This window comes from Lepidochelys olivacea (genome assembly GCF_965140295.1).
Source record: "Lepidochelys olivacea isolate rLepOli2 genome assembly, chromosome: 2".
Taxonomy (NCBI): Eukaryota; Metazoa; Chordata; order Testudines; family Cheloniidae; genus Lepidochelys; species Lepidochelys olivacea.
In genome coordinates this window covers 255,714,907-255,737,177 of record NC_140412.1, presented here as the reverse complement: position 1 = coordinate 255,737,177, position 22,271 = coordinate 255,714,907, and the positions used below count along the sequence as shown (strand labels likewise).

General features: G+C 41.9%; 1 protein-coding gene across 3 annotated transcripts in view; it reads right to left on the bottom strand.

The window, feature by feature from the left end:
* The window catches only part of PRKAG2 (protein kinase AMP-activated non-catalytic subunit gamma 2), a 386,465-nt gene that overhangs the window by 57,067 nt on the left and 307,127 nt on the right, over positions 1 to 22,271 (bottom strand). For all 3 annotated transcript variants that reach the window (XR_014710259.1, XM_084619463.1, XM_084619464.1), the window contains one exon: positions 443 to 552. Coding sequence is in view for 2 of the 3 variants with exons in the window: in XM_084619463.1 (XP_084475589.1) it covers positions 443 to 552 (110 nt within the window). In the remaining variant the exon portion in view is untranslated. The remainder of the gene's footprint in view (positions 1 to 442; positions 553 to 22,271) is intronic.

Sequence of the window (22,271 nt, the reverse complement as noted above, 5' to 3'; positions counted from 1 at the left end):
TTACTGGTAAAATTTAGGACCTCCAAGGAATTATACATTTATTTAATTTAGAGGATTATTTAAATTTTGAATTGTCTAGCTAACTTAAAAGGCAAGGCTTAAAACATTCTGATAATTTGCATAATATCCACACTCCTGCATAATCATAGAACATTGATATTTTGATAACTGTTTCATTTACCTATTCCCCTGTTAGAGCTTTACTGACTTTCTATGTCCATTTGAAGGCTACACTAACTATTGACTCAAAGTAAAATATGAAAGTTCCTTCCTATACACATGTACACACTTTCAAAAACATATTGCAGATTCTTGGACCCAAAAAGCATCTCAAACAGTTCTCTAAAGAGAAATCAATTTCACACAGCATTCAAGGAGGATATCTATGTGCATATTTTAAAAGCCAACTGAACTGCAACAAAATGTAGTCTTAAGCACTTACTTGTAAGGTAGTGTCAAAAACAACAAGCTTAGAACTTGTTGGAACTATGTCATAACACTTGTTAGACTTCATGAATCGCACATAGATGTCACTTTCCGATTCTTCAGATGCTGTAAGAAGAAGGAACACTTTTAAAAGATCTGGTTTTTTTAAATGCAAAAGAAAAGCATACCATCAAATCATTTAGGCACCATTTTAAAAGATGAACACTCCCAAAGCAAAAACCTTTGGAACACAAAACTTAAATGAGATGGTTCAAGCATCAGAGTTCTGCAGCTCATACCCATCTTTCCTCTGATTACACATTGAAATTACAGTTTGAGACTGACATGTCACATTGATTTAACTGAACAGAATTCCTTTAATAAGGACAATAAATTTCTCCAATATCCAGTCTATTCTATTCAATACTTTCCCTTTGTTTGGGGATATTAATTTTGCTTTATACCCATGTTTTCTGGACACTGCTATTTCTCTAACAGGGAACTGGAGGACTAGTAGGCAAGTTTGGCAAATTATAGGCAGGGCTGATAGCACCAACTATTAAGGTTGCTCAACACTTCCCGTAAGACCCTATTTTCAACTGCTTATAGCTTTGACAAATGCCATTTGGGCAGGAATTTTATGGGCTGGATATCTGCCTCAAGCTTTTAAGATTAGAGCCAAATAGCTCAGCCATTTCCAAGAACAAGGCAGGGGCAAAACAATGTATTCCCCCCATTCCCACCATGTTAAATTCTGGTGACCTTTCCTCTGAATTGCTCTAGTGTTCCTATGATTTGGAGAAGGACTTGAAATTTGGCAGGGATGGACTGCGTTAGAGATGTGCCTTTTGCCATCCCCATGAAAATCTGTCTTAATATGTCCACATTATAAGCCTTTGAAAGCAATCACAGTTATGCATCATCAGTAGAGACTTGTTAGTTTGCAGCTTAAGTCTCTAAAGATTCAGTCCTCACTGACCCATGCTCAAGCCTCACAGCTCCTAGGGCAGCCCAGACAGTGAATGCACCATAACCACAGAGCAACTGAGCATATTCCACCCAGCCCAAGGCTATAGGGACAAAGTTGGATTTTCCCCCTAATGGCTGTTTCAGGGCAATGTGGGCTGGGCACTGGAACTGAGAGCATGGAACCTGTCTCTCCTGTGTACTCAATGGCACTCACCATCCCTGCCCTCCAACCCTGTTGGCACCCAGAGCAGCGTGGAGGAAACCATCTGATCTGAATGCAGATGAGACAAAAGTCAGACCAGGAGGAGGGGAAGGAGTAGATTGAGACAAGGAATCTAGTGAGACTGGGATGCGTGGGAAGAATAGGAGAAACTGGGGACATGAAGAGAACCACTGAAATTGGACAAGGAGTTGTGAGGGGTAGGGGATGAGGAAGAGTGAATACAGAGACTGGTTAGGCAGAGAGACTGGGACAAGGGAACTGACAGGAGCCCGGGAGCAGCTGGGGAAGAAGACTGCGAGCCAGCCTGGACATTGGACACAACATACTGGACAAGAAACCAAAAAGGGGGAATTTAGAATTGGCTAGGCAAGGAGACTGGGCACAAAGAATTGAGGGAGGATGGGTGGGAACTAGAATGGGACTCTTGAAGAGTGGAGACTGACAAGCAAGGAGAACAGGACTCAGAAAACACAAGAACAGGCAGAAGGGGTAGGACAGGAGTCAAGTGTTTGGGGGTAGAGGGGAAAGATGGGATGAAGAGTCTGTGCACACTCTCCTCCAGAGCCTGGGGTGAAACGCAAGATTCACAAGAGTCTCTATTCTAGGTCAGCAAATATCTGTGAAATCCACAGGAAAAGTAGGTCATCCCCCTCTAGTGCTGGTCCATACAGAGGATGACAATCTACTACTACTATCAGTTACTCTACCACTTGCGCTAACCGTCTGTGTGGTGGATCTAATGGTTCCAACCTGCTGATGACCATGTGATTGTCCATATGACGACACCAAATGGTTTGTTTTTTTTAAAAAGCTAGGAAGTTACATTCATACAAACTAACTGATAAAAGAACATTAAGGTAGTAAAGACAAGAACTCAAAAGTCAGGAAGTGCCAAAATTAAGGCTTCCTATACAAGCTTAATTTGCCCCGCTTGCGAACATGCATTATGATTGTATGTAATTAAAGACTATTTTCTCTATAGGACCCCTACCTTTTTCAGTGCACACTATGGACCTGCTCTGGGGATAAATCAGGGTTGTGTAGTAAAGGAGACTTATCTATGGGACCCCAGTCTAATTTCTTTCAAAAATTAGTAAGTGAGGAGTCAATTAGGCAGGGGATTACAGGAAGAGAAAGGACAGTCTCACGGCTAAGGCAGATGAATGCTGCCCTGGAGAATCGGATTCTCTATGACATAGGCAGGGATATATGATGCCAAGCAAGTCCCTTATAGCAAGCTTTTCAGAAGTGGTCATTAATTTTGTGTTTCCCATTTTCTGGTGCCCAACTTGAGTCCCTGAGATCTGATTTTTCGGAAATGTTAAGAGCTCACTCACAACTACAACTGAAGTCAAAGGGAGCTGTGCTTCCAACAGAGTGTTATGTAATGTTAATAACTGAAATAATCAGATTTTGTGTCTCTTAAGTTAGTCACCCAAAATTAAGATCAGCAGTATCCACTAATCTGTATTCCCTGCTCTGTACAATGGAGATAATACTGCCTTCTCCCCTCACAGGGGAATTGTGAAAGTTTATTATTTGTGAAACAATGCATTCAGATACAAATAGTGATAAGCACCATAGAAAAGCCTGTGTACAGTAACTGGATTTCAAGATGTGCTATCCATATGCAGATTCCACTGGTGGTGGGCATATGCGTCAAGATTAGAAACATTTCACCAGCAGTATCAATACCAGCGGTTCTCAACCTGTTTCTCATTGTGGGCTGCATATTCGGCCCACAAAGAGTTACCTGGGTCATAGGTTGAGAACTACAGTGCCCCCTAGCTAACCTCCCCGCCCCCAAATCCCCATGCTCAACACCCTCTACCCAGAGATCCCTCCACAGAGTGGGGTCAGAGCGCTGGGCAGGCAGCAGGGATCCCAGACCCCGCTGCGTGGGGCTGGGGGGCCGTCAGGACCCAGACCCTAACCCTGTCAGGGCCAGGGGGCAGCCAGGAGCCCCAAAACTGCTGCTATGTGGGGCCAGGGAGGGGAGGGGTGGGAAGATGCAGCTGGGCCCTGAAGCTTGACCCTGCTGCTGCGGGGGGGCCGGGGGAGGGCAGGGCAAGCCTGGAGTCCGCAGCCTGGACCCCGAGCCTACAGCCTGGACCCTGAGCCTGCCATGTGGGGCTGAGGGGCAGCTGGGAGGACCAGCACGCGGCCTTTAGCACACACCCGAGCTGAGCTACAGCTGTGTGCTAATTGGGCCGCATGCAACCTGCGGGCTGAGAACTGCTGATCCATACAGTACACATATGGCCTCCCAATCATCATACTCTGCGACAATGGCATACAAGGGCAAAGGGCGTCAGATGCTATTTGGTTCCTTCTTACCACAGAATTGCCAAAGAGGACTCAGAGGTAGACAGGATGAAAGGGCAGATTGCAGAATGTGTATGTAGACAATAGTTAGTGTATAACTGGAATTCAAGGTAACTCCCCATTCTCCTTGAAGTGCTTGTCCATATGCACACTCCACCGATGGTACCTCCCAAACAGTGACTGTGTTAAGGAGGTGGGCTTGGAGTGGTTAGTTAGACAAGTGAAGAGCTGTTTTAGCAAATGCAGTAATTGGACTTGGAAGCCTGAGTTTAGGGGATAGTGTTTTGAGAATGTATACTGGTGCCAACATAACTGCTTTGCAGATGTCTAATACTGGCAAATTACACAGTGGTGTCACTGATGCGGCTTGTGAATGGTGGCTCTCCCTTGGCTACAGGAAAGCCCATTCTGATTGAGATTCTCAGACTGGATTTCTTATTCTGCGATGAAATTGCAGAGCCTTTCAACTTCTCTGCTATGGAGATGAACAATCTTGATGACTTCCTATTTAGGTAGTAAGCTAGCACTCTCCTAATGTCTAGAGTGTACAGCGCTGCCTCAGCTCTGGATGCATGAAGTTTCAGGAAGAACAATAGTAGGTGTATTTGTTGGTTCAGCTGAAATTCTATTACTACTTTTGAACAAAATTCAGAGTGTGTCCTTGTGGAATACTGAGTATAGCAGATCAGCCAATGCCTACATTTCCCTATCTCTTCTGGCACAAAGCTATACCAGATAAAAATACCACTTTCATGGAAAGTTGCAGTTGGGAAGTAGAGGCCATGGATTTGAAGGTTGGCCCCATCAGGGCTGAGAGTATCAGGTTCAAGTCCCATGGGGATACAAGTTCCTTAACTGGTAGGAATACTTTAACTAGGCCTTCTTGGGAACCTAAATTACCAACAGATGAGAAAATATTGTATGGCACTCCACCAGTGGATGGTGAGCGGATATGGCCACTAGATACAACTTGACAAAACTGAGGGACAGGTTTGTGTGTTTTAACCAAAGTAAATAGTCAAGTATTTGAAGAGTGATGAGGCATCACTGATTTCTGGCACCAGTGAAAAAATACTGTACTTGTCCAATTTACTAGATTCTGAGAACTTCCCTAACAGCAGAAAAGAACCAACAAGATGAACCTAACTATGAAAGAACTTTCCTGGTCTATTGTTGGCATCCATCTAGCCATCATGCTGCGATATGCAGGTGTCAAACTGTTCTGCAGTGACTCAAGAGCATGAATACCAAGCTCATGGCAGACAGTTAAGAAGCAGGACACAAAACTCCAAATTAGTTACAAGTGGATTTCACCAGCCACTCAAATGTAAACTCCTCAAGCACTAACAGCCTTAACACGGAGTCACAGACAGTCCCTTTGGGCACTGTGATCTATCTTGCCACCCAGGTAAGCCTCCCAAACTCCCTTATACCAACCCTCCCCACAAATTCAGATTATTCCCACTCTCAAGGGACCAGTCACTTACAAGAAGTCCATTGTATCTTAAATCTCACACCAAAGAAAACACTTGTAGCCAATCCTACATCTATCTAAAAATGTATTATATAAAGGAAAAGGAAATAAGACTTATTTCCAAGGTTAAAGCAGGTAAACACATACCAATGAGTTAGTCTTAAGTTTCAAAAGGTAATAGAAGCTTTTGTAATTCGTAAACTCTATAGGTCCCTTAGGACTAACTCAGGCTACACACTGGGGATCTCTTGTTTATGCCTACAAAACCTTGCCCTTGAGAATTGAAGCAGCACAGAAATAAAAATCCCTGACAAGGAAAAACTATTCCTCACCCCCCTTCTCTGAACTGTCAGTTCAGCTGACGGGAAGAATTCACTTTACACATCTTTTTTCCATGTGGAGGGAAGCCTTGTACAAAAGGCTTCTCTGTTGGGCAGAAGTTCACCTCTTTGGTCAGGAACCAGCATTTCTCACTATTTCATGTCTCTTTCCAGTCTAGTGATTTACACAGAGAATTACAATGTAAATACTCAAATATTACCTTACAATATGAGATAGGAATGTTAAGTAAGTGAGATTACTGAATGCGTGTAAATTGCTGCATGCATTAAAGTCTAAATATTAAGCATATTTTTATAGTTTAATACCTACTTTAGAAATATTAAACACAGGTGAGCCAGACTGAATTTCTGCTATGCATTTGGCAATATCCAAATGAGGCATAGAGATCTTGGCATAAAGTGGTATCTGGTATGCCAGCATCACAGCAGGGTTGTCAGATTTGAACGTAGGTTTTGACCTTGGTCCTGAGACAGAAGGTCTGGAGGCAGATGTAAGGTTTTGGTTTGGGATACCAATAGGTTTAGCAACTGTGAACCACAATTGCCTGGGCCATGTGGAAGCTATGAGGATTAGCCTGGCTGAATTCTGTTTGTGGAGCACTCTATGAATCAGAGGTGTTGTGGAGCGGTGGGGAAGAGAGAGAGACAGAGATACACATACATCAGGTCTCCTGAACGTGGTATTGGAAACACATCTGCTATGACTCTAGGACTCATTCCTACTCTTTAGCAGAATTTGATGCTTCTTGTATTGAGTGTTGAAGTCCATCTTGGGCTTGCCCAAGGCCTTGAGGACATTCTCCAGGATCTGATCTTTAAATCATCCATTCATTATCTGGGAGGGTGTCCGCATGCATGTTCTGTGGTCCAGGTAAGCATACTGCTTTCAGGAATAACTAATATTTGAGGCACCAATTCCAAGGGCTGATGGCTTCCTGGAAGAGAGAGGAAGACCTTACTCCACATTGTTTGTTGATATAAAACATGATGCTCATGTTTGTCAGTCATGATCTGTACCAGCTATCCTATTAGATGGAGGAAGTATTTTCAGACCTTCCGTACAGCTTTGAGTTCCAGGAAATTGATGTGTGTTCTCTTCTTCCTTGGGCAGGATGAGCCCTGTATCTTTAATCTGTCCATATGTACACTCTACCCTAACAAGGATGGATCTGTGACATAGTCTAGAACGGCAAAGGCACCCAGAAAGGGACCCCTCTACAGGCATTTATTGGGTTTTCCCACCATTTCAGTGATGACAGGACCAAGGGTGGGATGATGAGAGATGTCCAGGTTACGTTTAGTGGGTGTGAAAGCCAGCTTTAACCAAACCTATCAGCATCCAACATGAAGTCTAGCATATGACATTATGATGTGCACAAGGCCATATGACCTAGAAGGGTGAGACATCATCTTATATAGGTATGTCGGTTCTTCTCCGGTTGAAAAAAGTTAAGGCAGACAGTTTAAATAACTTGCCTTGAGGTAGGTAGGCCCTGGATGTGGAATTGTCTATGATGACCCTGATTAATTTGATTAGCTGAACAGGGATTAAAGCTGATCTCTGTTGGTGACTCTTAAGCTTAACTTCTGGAAGCAACTGAACATGTGGTGTTCAGAGGTCTGTTGAGATCTACCCTGTATAAACCAATTTCCCATATTAGGAAACATGGTGATGCTGTGCGTTCTCAGGTAAGCTGCCACTACTGATAGCACCTTGGTACTGGACTGGCGGCATTCTTCATACTGTGGGGATTCTTAAGGGCAGTACTTGATATTGGTAGTGATCCTGGCCCACTGTAGGTACTTCCAATGGCGTGGAATGATGAATAGGTGGAAGTATGCATCCTGAATGCTGAGATACACAAACCAGTCTCTCTACCTCAGAGTTTGGATCATTGATGTAAGGGTCCATCCTGAATTTCAGCTTGCAAATTAACATATTGAGGTTCAACGGGTCCAAGATGGGTTTTCAGAATAGGGAAATAGTTGCTGTAAAATCCATTTCCCGCTTATTGTGAAGAGTTCTCTTCTATTACGTCAGGAAGTCCTCATGCTTCTCTCTCTAGAAGTAACGGATTCTCTTGAGATAGGTCCCTGTAAAGGGATGGGGAAGGGGCTTTAGGTGTTGTAGCCCATAGAACTAGCGTTACCATTTTAATTTTACTTAGCAGTGATGCAAGGAACCTACTGGTCTGTATCCTGTAAGGCATCATCTTGATCAGTTAGCACAAGGCTTTGCTACCTATGAACTCTGGCATAGATAAATGGCCCAACAGTCCCCCTAAGTTTTGGGGACTCTGGAATAGTGTGCTTAAGGGAGGAGTTTGTACAAAACTGTACCAAGTGACTGCAGGAACACTGAACTGATAATAGGCTTGGATATTTTAGAACAGAAAGATTGGAAGATGCTTAACCACAAACTTGCCTTGGTGATGAATTAATGTATATGGTAACAAGCTAAAATCATTAATATAATAAGCTACAGGGATAAGGACATCCCAACATTATTTGGGGTGAGGAAGTTGGATATGGACAAGAGAGGCTGGGTATTTGAATGAGTGTTCATGACAGCCCCATGGCCCTAAAATAGGCCAGATCACAATGTGAGGGGGAAATCTGAACCATCAGACTTGTTTGAGATGACAGGGGACAGAGCAGGACCTTTGTCTCTTATCACCAGAACCCAAGGAAGGTCTCAGTCTATGCAAGTACAAGAGATTTGATTACAATTACTTCATATTACTGTTATCTCTTTACTAATTCTGCCAATAAAAGCGATTAAAAGCTTTGTTTTACCCTCAGTGTGCCACTGTTATGCAATAGCTGTGAATGTGGTTCCCAACCAGCTACTGAACTTGACAACCTTGATTCTGCAATGCCTGATTCTGGGACTAGAACCCTACAATCCCCCAGCTCTTTAATTAGTAATCAACTGGAAAACAACCACCACCACCACCACCAAAGAACTGAGCAACAGCGTAGGTATTACTGAAAACTGGATGGAACCATGTTATGTCCATGGCCCATTGATTAACAGTGATAAGTAAGGCTGCAAGTTTGTCACTACGGGTCATGGATTCCTGAGAGGCAGGGGGGCATGACCTTCAAAAGTTTGGGGACCCCTGCTGTACAGTAAACAAAGAATGAAGATGGATTATACTGAATAGCTGCTCAAAATACAAGCATTATCTCTCCTGTGCACTGATTAAGGGAGGGGTCCTGTGGAAAAAATTAGTATGTGATGATGTAATTAACGACTATATCAAAGTATACTTCTTGCTTTCCACCAACTTTTTAGAGCTGGACTTTACAACCTTAATGTTAATTTTAAACATTGTGCATAACAGAGAATTGAGATTAAGGTGCTGCAAAGTGAGTGTTTATAAAAACCAAAAACCACACACGCACACACAGTGTAACTACCAAAAAGCTGTATAAACTACAGGTTCTCTCAAAGATGTGCAATATTTCTGAGTATTTTTATAGCAAAACTAGCTCAGATGTAGCTTATTTCAATGGAAGGTACAACTGTATTACAGTACTTTCAAACAGCAAGTTTCCATAACAGTGTACCCTCATGGCGTAAAACTTTACCAAAAAACTTAATATAACGGAACAGTGAAACTACTATAAAAACTGTGACCTCAATTCCAGTTACCCAGAAATGTACATGAAATTCTAGAGTGAAGTTTAATTTTATTGAAGAACAGTGTTGAAAGAAGATCCTCATGTGAGGAGGGATCCACCTTAATCAGCTGGTAAACAATCATGCAAGATACAAATATTATTTATTTAAACTTACTCAGATCTTAACATTTGCAAATGAAATAAGAATTCTGGTATTTCAATTTGCAGTCTTAAAAGATATAAAAACCTCTGCATACCTCTAATCATCATTATTTAAGGCACTTAGCACTAGTAATCCTCAAATAGATATTTAATCATAGTGCATCCCACTGAATTCTTTGTACAGATACTGTATAAATACTTTTATAGTTTGTGCAGGAGTGCCTACAACAGACCACTGTGGACTGACTTTTTGCTGTCTGTACAATGCCTAACACAATGGGGCTTCTATACCACCACAGTACAAGTAATTACCTCTTGCAGCTAAGGGAAGGTCTACACTATGAGGCTAAGTCGACCAAAGTTACGCAACTCCAGGTACGTGAATAACGTAGCCGGAGGCAATGTACCTTAGGCTGACTTGTTGCAGTGTCTACACTGCGCTGGATCGACAGGAGAAACTCTTCACCAGAACGAGAAGCATAAGAGAAGTACCAACATCAATGGGAGAATGATCGGTGGTTGATTTAGCAGGTCTTCACTAGACCTGCTAAAAATTGACCCCCAGTGGATCGACTGCAGTGTGTCAACCCCCCAGTAAATGGAGAGAAGCTGTAAGCAAGGCTATGCTTTTTTATATTTAGACTGAATTCTAGTGTTTCAGTTCAACTTTAGTTTGTGGCTCCAGAAAACCTTGAAAGCAGGAAGCTCTACTGCATGAGGAACATTTTCCACGTTTGATTAAAGCTTTCAAAAGTTAGTTTAATCACAAAGAGATCATTCAGTAACTATAGGTACACAACTGTTGTAGTGAGCATCCGTGACCTTCAAGAGCAGCTTGTTAACGCTGCCAACTAATAAAAAAAACTCACTTTCCATAAACATTTCAATGATGTAAAGAATCCTCCTGGTGGGCCTTACACAAATATTTGTATAACTGACATTAACTAAATCAATTATAACCATTTGACTTCAGATTTGAAGCTAGTTTTTCCCCTCTCCTTGCTGCTGAAAGCCTAAAATGAATCTACTCAGTAGTCTAGCTAGTAGTTAATAGGAAATGGGGGCAGGAGTCAAGTTAAAACTCTCCCTATTCCTACTCCACCAGTCTGGGAAAGTGGACAGCATTTGTAAAGTATTGTAAATAGCAACAGATTTGGGATGTCAGGGCTGGGCAATAGGTCAGTGGGAAGTCAGCACACTTCATACCAGTCCCCTCTATAAATCTGGAGGGTATTAATCAGAGAGTCTTCACTTGAGCACTTAGATTTAGCCAATGTTGCAGAGTCACCCAAAGAAAACTACCACAAGATAAGTCAGAACTGAAACAATCTAAGGCTTTATGGGTTAAAAAGAAGCCCTCAATTACACTCTGAAACAGACTGGAAGCCAATGCAGATGTAACATGTTTTCTGTGAGAAGCACAGATAAGCAGTACTGCCAGCCCCAAATGTTCAAAAATCATGAGATTTTTGTAAAAATGAAAGATCTGGTCTTCTTATTTACCTTCTGCTTGTTAAGCCTTTAGGGTTCACTGGGGTCACATTTTGAAGATTTCTCCACAGCTACAAAGGCTAGAAACTTACTTTTCTTAAAGAATAAAGGCTGAACTAATCACATACCTACTTGACTCCAGGAGCTGGGGCTTTAAGGAAAACAATAATCATCATGAGTCTCATGATAAAATCCTGAGAGTTGGCAACACCAGGTAAGTATGTGTGCAATTGACTTCTGCATCACAAGTAGTCTGCAAGTGGCTTTGATATGTACCCAGGTAGAATACATTGCAATACTTCAATCTAGAAAGGTGACCCCTCCTGCCCCGTAAAAAAAACCAAAACATGCCCCCCCAAAAAAACAACGCATCACAACTGACAGAGTCCAAAACCTACTGTAGAAGGTTTCAACACACCAGACACATGCAACAGAACAATGACAGAATCCAGCACCGTATTCACATCCTATACACTACTGTAATTATCTTTGTACAAGGTGTGTCTTGTAAGGTATTATTTGAAAAAAAAAAAACACCAAAACCTCAATTTGCTGGTCAGTATCATCCTGATAAAATATGCATGGCAATCTTAACAACATCACACAGGGAAGCCTTAATAAATGTTCCAAGCCTCACAGACCTGCCCAAAGAGAAGCTAGCAAACAGGTCTGTCCTAAACAAAGAAGTGTGTGCTCTGCTTAATTTGAATTTAAGCTGTAAACAGTCATCAAGCAGTAAGCGAAGACAAAGGAAGTTCAAACAGGTGGGAAAAACAAACAGCAAGGAACATCTTTCCACATAGACTGCCTCCTACTGCTCAGCTGGAAATGTTTTTCAAGAAGGAGACAAACTATATAAAGGAGGGACAAACAGCTCAAGGGTCCCCTCTCTTTCCCCCTGCCCATTGCATTCACTGCACCGGCAGGGACAAAAGGAAGCAGTCATTGGACTGTGGGGGAGGGTTCCTGATCCGAGAATTTAGCCAGTAATTTGTTGGAGCATGTGATGAGAAATTTTGCTTGAATCTAATATAGTTTGTTAAGTTAGGCATTAGTAAACTTACATTTTTCTTGTAAACATTTCCAACTTTTATGCCTCATTATTTGTACTAACTTAAAATCTTTGTGATTAATAAACTTGTTTTACTGTTTTATCTAATCCAGTGTGTTAAATTTAAGTGTCCGAATAACTATTTGAGATAATAAACTGGCATTTCCCTTAAAGGAAAATGAACTTAAGATATCTGTACTGTCTAGAGGAGGGCTGGGCAGTACAGGACATACATTTTTAGGGGAAATCTGGGTCTGGGAGCATGTTGTGGGTTACCCAGAAGTATAATCAAAGGCTGGTGAGTGTAACCCAAGTGTGGCTGGCAGGCTGCAGTTACACACTAATGCTCAGGGTATGGCTTGCATGCTGGAAGGCGCCCAGGTGGGAGCTACTTCAGCAAGGCATTGTAAGGCACCCAAGGTTGCAGGACAGGGGTGACCCAGCCCCCCTGGTTTGGACTGTACCCTAGTCTGCCAACCACATATTCAAAAGCAGAAGCAGGAGGCTGCTATTCCTCAATAATAATAAACTTCAATAATAATGCAGGGAAATTCTCTCAGTCAGGGGACAGACATTTTCCATTTTCTCCTGTCTATTCAGGTAGAACCTCAGAAGTCAGATAGCTTTAGTTTACCCAATGCTAGAACTTGGTTTGGTGTTGAAAGAGTCAAATCAATCAGTCCATACAGTTAAACCCAAGCTCTGAGTTTAACAGTTTTATTTCTAACTCAAATGATTATGAGTTACTAAATTGATATGTTTGCGGAGTGTGACAATGCATGCTGTACACAAATGGAAAAATCTGAGTGAAGTGTCTAAGCAGAAGGCGCTAAATTAGGGAAGTACAAGATTAGAGATAATATAGCACCAGTCTTTTAAAAAGGTCTTTTTGATCCTCATCTAGTAACAATTCGGTCCCTAGTAAAATAATGTAATAAATTCTACAGATTAAGTTTTACATAATAAAATTTAACTCTGATTGCAACCCCACATTTTGAGAATCATAATGTGTGGACTCTGGAGTGGCTATAGGATGAATGCAGTCAGAATATTGTGACAAAGTTCCTGTTCTACCTTGGTGGGTCTTGCACTTATTGGCGGATTTACTCGCCTTGGAGCTTCACGGCAACCCTCAGCTTGACCGTTTTTCTGAATTCACAGTCCAGGTTGACAACTCCTGTGTCTGACCAGGAGTTGGGAGGATTTGGGGGGAACCCGGGCCCACCCTCTACTCTGGGTTCCAGCCCAGGGCCCTGTGAAATGCAGCTGTCTAGAGTGCCTCCTGGAACAGCTATGCGACAGCTACAACTCCCTGTGCTACTTCCCCATGGCCTCCTCCCAACACTTTCTTTATCCTCACCATAGCACCTTCCTCCTGGTGTCTGATAACGTTTGTACACCTCAGTCCTCCAACAGTCCGCGTTCTCACTCTCGGCTCCTAATGCCTCATGCTCCCAACTCCTCACATGCACACCACAAACTGAAGTGAACTCCTTTTTAAAACCCAGGTGCCCTGATTAGTCTGCCTTAATTGTCTCCAGAAGGTTCTTGATTGTTCTGGAACCTTCCCTGTTACCTTACCCAGGGAAAAGGGACCTACTTAACCTGGGGCTAATATATCTGCCTTCTATTACTCTCCTATAGCCATCTGGTCCAACCCTGTTAAAATATGAACATGAGAGAGAAAGAAAGAAAGTTGTCAGACACCTCTAGCATTTTATGGGCTGGTATTTTGAACTACAATAGCCAATGTCCACTAGGCCCCTCTTTCTCTAGAAAGGTGTCTCCCTTCATAAACTAATCACCTTCAATGACCAGAATCTCAGGGATTGTCAACATACAAATTAGCACTAGTTTAGTTAAATTAAGTGAGTCTAAGTCCCTGTGAGGACACTTGCTTTGGTTTAAGAATGGCTTATTTCAGTTTATCTTAAAAACCATGTACCAAATTAACGGAAGCTCAACGGTGTTAACCCAAAATAAGCATACATTTGGTCTCTGGCACTAGTTTAATGTCACACTTTTAGTTAAACTGGTGCACCTCTATTTAAAACAAGCCCTAAGTGATCTGGATCTTAGCAATACTACTCCAAAACTGTCCAACATCCACAGTAGGGATAGAACTGTGGGAGTGCTGGCTCTCCTCTCTTTCCCCACACACTTCCAAAGCTGCTCATGAAATCACTAAATATTGAGTGTGCTCTTTTTCAGCTTTTCAGTGGGGAAACAGCTTGGTGAAGAGTGAGTATTTGAGAGACTGGCAGCAAAAACAGATTGTCCCACTAAGGAACAGAGCATCTGGATCTTGCAACCTTCTCCCTCGTAAGATTTTCTGTAAAAGTAGTAAGATCACTATAAGCAGCTTCAAGTTGCCACAAACTGCTTTATGGAGAGGCAGAGATGAAACTGGAACTCCAGCACAGCAGAAGTGCATGTGAAGGCACCAAAAATTTCATAATCTCAACTAGCCAGCTGATCTGGAAGCTGGTAAGAAATGGTCTGCCTTCCCAGCTTTTGTCTGAGGAAAATGACAAGATATACAGAAAAATATTCCAGAGAGGATGTAGGAGTGATAGTGCACTGTGATATTAGAATGAATGAAGTTGATGAATTTGAAGAAATTCAGAGAACAGAAATGTAGTTAGAGAGAAGTTGGATTGCCTTGTAAGCAAAAAGGTAAAGCAACTACAGTAGAACCCTGTCAATATGTACTATTATATGGTAGGCTCATTGTGAACTACCAAATATTGCAAGCTAATAGGCAAAGGAGTCAAAAGTCAAATATTGTCCATTTATTGTAATGTTTAGTTTTATACTCAATCACAGTAGTAAAAACAATTTTGTAAAAGTCATAACAAGACTTTACTATAGCATTTTGATATTGAATTTTTGTCCAGATTTAGAATCAGACCAGAGTTAGCGTTTTCCAGGCTGCAGACTGAAAGATAAATTCTACCATCGCTCTGCCAAGGTGTGTACTTTGTCTTTCTTAGAAGAAGTTGAACATAAAGGCCAGGAAACTTTTGCCAGTATGGGTAATGTTGGTTAAGACCGTCATTTTATGCTCGGAGGGTTTTCTGGTGCAGCTATTCTGGCAAACCTTTTCTAATAGCTTAAGGAGGGATAAAAAAGCATTGGTTCTGCAAAAGTAGGTTCTGTAATATTGATCATTCAAGTCTTCATCTCACTGCACTCAGAAGTCAGCCATTCACAGACTTTCAACTGCATCTCATCCTTCTTACCTAAATAACCAAGCTTACCACTCATCTTTGAGGACTGGCTACAAATAGGGCATAATTACTGAAGAGGTGTACATGTATTCATACTTCTCTCTGGAATGTATGCACGGTTTCTCTGACTTCAGAAAGGTCCAATTAGTTCTGTCATTTATAACTACTTATTAGAGCATATTCTGATTTTAGAATAGGATCGCTGCTTTTAGTTCTCCATGATGTTTTACAGAATCTTCATTCCCCCCGATTTATTTATTTTTAAATAAATAAAGTCTCTACTTGCTCTTTTAAGTCATTATTTTAAATACTGTCTATTCTCTCAAAAAATACAAACCAATACCACAACACACCCACCTTCTACTAGGAAGTACAACAGGATAGGTTAAGTGTATCAGCTGATGCTAAAGCCAGTTAGCAATAGTGGTGCGGTTTTTAAGTGCTGCCTAAAAATACAGTTTTCTGTAGACCATACCAAGTTTTTCCCTAGACTTTTACTCCATCTATTTTTTTCTACCTCCCAGTGCTGACTGTTCTTCCCTTCATCTTCTGTTCTTCAGAATCGCAGTTTAATATCCATTTTGTTCTCTCCTTGCCTCACTCATTTTGCACAAACCTTTGAGACAGCATCATTCAGTGCATAGGGCATCTGATTGACAGTAATGACACTGGTGTTGTATACAAGACTGCTACTGACCTGTCGTGACTTTGAACAATTTGCTGCAGATCTGTACAATGATATAAAGGCAAGAGATCTGTAGTTCTCCCAGAACTAGGCAATACAAAAGAGATACAATACAAACTCTACTAAATCTGTTTCACACACTGTTTCATGTGTTTTTCTCTTTTCTCTCTCCCCCCACCTCCTGTTACGCAAACTCTGAGAGCGTCAAAAGTTCCCAAAGTCAAGAGGCCAACTGTGTACATATGCCATTTTAGTGGTCATGCTACAGAGGGAGTAGATTTGCCCTCGTAAGTCTGGCAGCACAATTTGTAAAGTGAGACATGTGCACCTATTCTTTCTCACTAGCTATTTTTTTCAAGAGGAGTTCAAAATAATTTGGATATTAAATATTGATATTATGGCAGCACTTAGAGACCCACCATCTCGGGGCCTCATTGAGTTAGGTGCTGTACAAACCTACAGAAGATGACAGACCCAAAGAGTTTATGATCTAAGGCCCTGCCCACACAGACACAAACGGTGTATTTTTCAATTGCACCAACTCCAATCTAGGTTATAACAGAACAGCAACAGTTCAAGTGATCTTAAAAGGGTGTGAAGAAGGCAGTAATAGAGGGGATGTGCGTGCACGTACCGCTTTTCAATAGTGTTAAAACAGCTTGACCGAAGAGTACCTTTTTCTCCAAATAAGCAGGTCCAAAAACCCCCACAAGGCAACCCCAACCCCAAAAAAAATCCCCCACAACAACAAACACATCAGGGTGAGGTAGATAAGATAAGTAAAAACAAAAGACGTTTAACTTAAGACTCAACAGAATTTTTTTTTTTAAATGAATTTGACTAATGGCAGAGAATAGTCTGGTGAACAGTTTTAGGGAAGGCACTCCCCCCAAAAGGGGCAGCATGGGAGAAGGCAGGACACTGAGGAGGTGTCAAGGCTGGTATCACTGGTGGAACACAGGGGATGGGGGAAATATGAAAGGACACAAGAAAGGAGATTATAGTTTTGAGGCTAGGATTTAGTCTGGATATCACAGCTGAACAATTGGTAGCTTATTTCCCAGTGAAACATTCCATGCATCTTCTGTACACTCGTGCTACTAGTCAAGAGTATATAAAGGGTGGAGATGCCCCAACACGCCTCAGTTCCTTCACACCTGAAGCATGTATTACCTTTGACTCTCATGTTGAAGAAAAGAATGAGTTGTGGAATGGATACATGCAACACATCTTAAAACAGCAACTGTCACTAGACGGGTACATAACCATTTTCTTTGAGTGCGTGCACATATCCATTCTATTTCAGATGATTCACAAGCAGTTCCAGAAGGAGGGTATTGGAGTCTACCTGATCAAAGAGTACAAACAGCACTTGCCAAAATTTAACAATCTTTTGAGGCTTGAGAGAGAGCATAATGAGTGGTGAAGATGAACAGGCAACAAAGCTGGAGCCCTACAAATTTCACTGATGGATAAGAAATCAGCCAGTACTGCATGTGGTCTTGCTAAAACTCTTGGAAACAGTGGAACCTTAACAATATAACAAACTGATACAGGAAGATATCCAGAAGGAGATATTTGAGGGGAGACTGGCTGACCCCTCATCCTGTGAGCAAAGGAGACAAACATTGTGTGCCACTGCACATAATTCATGTATCCCACAGAATTTTAATTTTTTCCTGCAGAAAATACATTCATCCCAAGAAGTGCTGCAGTTCTGCCTTTCAGCCACCAGAAGCTGCTGTGGCATCAGAACGGCCTGCAGCATGAACACAGCTGGCTGTTCTGGCATCACAGCGGCCTCTGGTGGACAAAAGGCGGAACTGCAACACCTCAGGGGCAGAATGGAATTTTCTGTGAGGAAAAAAGTGTGTGCGCATAGCGGCACAGAATTCTCCCAGGAGTAGTTGTTCATCACAGTACCCATGGAGCCAGGTTAGGACAGACTAAATGGGGCACACAGGGCTGCTGGAGGCAGGGAGGGGTCAGAGACAGGGGTTCAGAATGGCTAGTGGGATGGGGGAGACTGGGGCGGGGGCTCAGAAACTTGTGGGGTGACAGCATTGAGCCAGGGGCTGAATGCGAGTGGGGGGGGGGTACAAGGCCACAAATGGATGAGGAAGGGGAGCTACAGAGACCCATGGAGATGGGAGGTGCAGGGATATGGGCACATATGCCTGACAATGGGAGAAACTTGGGGTCAGCCAGGGTCTGCATGTGGGAGGCTCCCTAACAATCCTGCTCCTGCCTCCCCGCCACCCAAAAAAACACAACCGAAAAAAACAAAAAACAAAAAACCCTGTTCCATACTTCTCCCACCTACACCCAACTACCTTCCAGGTTCACTCCAAGCTCCTTCCCTCTCCCTCAGCTCCTCTGTCACCCGACTCCCCCAAGCCTTTGCACTGCTTCCGACAGGTGCAGAAAATACAGTTCTGTAATATAAATTAATTACTCAAAGTTCTGTATTAATACACCTAATAAGGAATCTAGTTGTAAAAAAACCAACCCAAAATATTTTTTCTCTGTATTGTTACAGACATACTTGCTGACGGATATTTTGAAACAAATTACCACAATAATTAAAACTGGCAAGATAATAGTGTTATTTTGACAAATACAATATGCAGAATTTTAAAATATTGCATGCAGAATTTTTTGGTGCAGAATTCCCCTAGGAATAAATTGTGGAGACATGAACAGTTTAGTCCTGTCCAGGTTAAAGGCTAACACCCAATGAACATCCAAAGTATGGAGTTTCTCCTCAGCTTTCCAAAACATTGTCATAAAAGAGGTTGGTAAGTGCATAGGTTGATTCACATGGAAATCTGACACCACTTTAGTAAGAAATTTAGGGTGTGGAGAGAGTAGCTTTAACTTTGTACCACACTATAAGGAGGGTCAGCAACTAAAGCTGAAAGTATAGCTACCCTCAGGGCTGAAGTAATTACTATCAGGAATCAGAGTAACAGCTGTGTTAGTCTGTATTTGCAAAAAGAAAAAGGAGTACTTGTGGCACCTTAGAGACTAACCAATTTATTTGAGCATGAGCTTTCGTGAGCTACAGCTCACTCCGTGAAGTGAGCTGTAGCTCACGAAAGCTCATGCTCAAATAAATTGGTTAGTCTCTAAGGTGCCGCAAGTACTCCTTTTTCTTTTTACTATCAGGAATGCTACATTTGTTGAGAGATTAAAAAGGGAGTGCATAACTATAGGCTCAATAAGGGGTTCCATAGAAGCTGACAAAACCAAATTTAGATTTGATGTTGGGGTGGGATACTTTATAGGTGTGATGAGTCTGTCAATCCTTTCAAGAATCTAACTATCATAGGTATAGGGGAAAAAAACAAGTCTTCCGCTGGAGAACAGGGGGCCAGATCTGGCACCTCCCTGATTGTTCAAACAGAACATAGCAGCAGTTTTGTTCATGACTACCTATACCATACACTCTCTGAGGTGGGGAAGAAATACTGGACAGGCCAAATGCTCAGTGTTCTCAAACAAGAGAGATCCTGATCTGACCAGAGTCTGAGTTTGGAGGTCCCCTAAATGAGCTCCCTATCTGAGAAATGAATCATCTCTGACAAGAGTAATGGAGGACAGAGTTGAGAAGGAAGGGAAGCGGCAGTGGGTCTGCCCTACTCTATACTCCAGGGGGAATTGTGTGCCAAAAAATTAAAAATTCTGCACACAATATTTTAAAATTCTGCATATTTTATTTGTCAAAACAACACAATATCATCACACCTGTTGCAATTATTTTGGTAATTTATTTCAAAATACCTGTCAGCATGTATGTCTGTAACAACACAGACAACAAAAAAGATTTCCCACCTAGAGTAGAGAGTTAAAGAAACCCCTATAACAACTTAATTCCTGTTTCTCTGTTATGCTTTCATTGGGTGCCTCAGTCTGGGTTTGTCATATATGCCAGCTGAGCACACCTTGGGGGGGGGGGGGGGGGGACTCTGACTCTCTGATTTCAGACACCCACAAATCCCTCCTTCCCACAGTCCGGCCATGGGGCACCCCCTCCCAGCCCATACACCCCACCTTTTCCTCTCCTGAGCCCAGCTACAGGACACACACCCCAGCCCAGACACCCACAATCCCTCCTCCCCAGAGCACAGCCACAGGGCATCCCCTCCAGCCCAGACACCTGGACCCCCTACCTCCCCCAGAGCCCATTGATCAAGAGAGAGAAACGGCCTGATGCTGGGTCCTGGGCTTGTACAGGGTTTCCTGCACACCACCTCCTTCTTTCAGTATGTGCTGAGAACCGCAGTGCCCAGAACCCTTCAAGTCCCCCTGCCCTCCAAGCAGTTTGCCCAGCTTTCCAGCATGCAAATACAGGACAATGCTGGGTCCAGCAGCCCCTAATGGTGGCCAGCAGCTCTGCAGCACCAATTCTGCAGGGAAAAGTAAATTCTGCACAGAACATTAAATTCTGCATTGCTCAGTGGCACACAATTCCCCCAGGAGTACTATATGCCCTCGGATGGAAGTGCAAGGATTTATAGTGCACAGGTGCAGACCTACAGACACTGCTCTCAAAAATCTCCAATCAAAAGTGCACAGGCCTACACCCACCTAATGTGGAACACCCAAAGGTTTATTTTCCCAAGTTTTTCTCATATACATTCCTCTATATCAGCTGGGGTGTTAAGTAAAATATCAAATAAGGAGGGGAAATCAGGAGACATTGAACCAGTTTTAATGTCTCCCCCTGCGCAATCAGTTTCCTCTTCAGTTTGTTGCTTTGTGAAAAAGCCACTCAGCAACAGGAAAAATAAGACATTTAAGAATAGGAAAATTACTGTACATCTATTAAAAACTTGCAAGGGGATACCAGTGTCAGTTTATTATCTGAAATTACTTTTGACTTTTGAAAAAGTAGTCACTTTTTAAAGTTATGTGCTCAACTTAAGGGGGCACTCATTTTAGGTATAAAATGGGTTAATTAAGGGTAGCATGGGCAACCTTTAGTTTTCCTTGGCTTTTGCTTGTTCAAGTTATGTCTCAATAATTGTTTAGTATAGTTTTTTAATTTTATATTTAAAATTTAGTGAGGGACACTGAAGATATTTGTCACCATAGTCTCATGGCTGCCCAAGTTCCTCAATTACTAGCTTTCATAAAAGAATTAAAAATATATTTTATACTATAGTTGTGTGCTGACACTTGGCATCAGTACTGGAGTGTGACCATCATTAATGCAGTCATACTATGCGAGATGAGACTGAAAATGGAGCTGATGCACAGCTTAAGAAATCTGCATTTCACAAGTAATCATAATAACCATACAATATCTTGTCCAGGCACCAAAAATAAAACCAAAAACAAACTAATTTGCTCTGATTAAGTTAGAAGCCTTTTTCAAACTGAAGAGTAGAGTAATGGGAAGGAGATATGGAATTTCCAGATTTAAAATACGGTTTCTGGCCTGGGATATAAGTTAGGAAGAAGTAGTTTTACCCACTCATTAGTCAAGCAGATAATGCCTAGGAACAGCTCAGTGGATTGGCAATGAGTAGGTCATTGATCTTAAGGATTTTCTGCAGTCCCCATCGCTGTGTTAGATGATCAGCTCTAAATCACCAGTTCAAATCCTGCATTTTGGGAAAACCGCATTACTGTAGTTTTGTGAATAGAGGTTGAACTTCAATTGCCAGGATTATTAACCTAATGTTTTCTACAAACAGATTTCACATCCACCTATTAAAGAACTCATAGGTAACCAATACATCTAAATTTTTCCCTACCAGAAAGCCCCATGACTTTCTCCAAGTCTAATTATCCCAAACAATGAAAATCTAGGTTTAAAATGGTGCCTCTCAGAGAAATGCTACTCAAGACTAACAGATGAAGGTCTTTAAATACGAGACTTCCAAAAATGGTGTTAAGTTTCTGTATATTAATATTAGAAACCACTATTCTGGTGGACTGGGCTCAATGAAGATTTAAGATCAATGAATGCTTGCTGAACTGCAAATTAGCCTCAAAGCCTTGTCTACATGAGACAGTTGCACTGTTTTAACTAACAGTGTTATTTAGAACGGATTTATTTCAACGACTGCAAAAAGAAAAAGGAGTACGTGTGGCACCTTAGAGGCTAACAAATTTATTTGAGCATAAGCTTTCGTGAGCTACAGCTCACTTCATCAGAAGCATGCAGTGGAAAAATATAGTCGGGAGATTTTATATACAGAGAACATGAAACAATGGGTGTTACCCTACATACTGTAAGGAGAGTAATCAGGTAAGGTG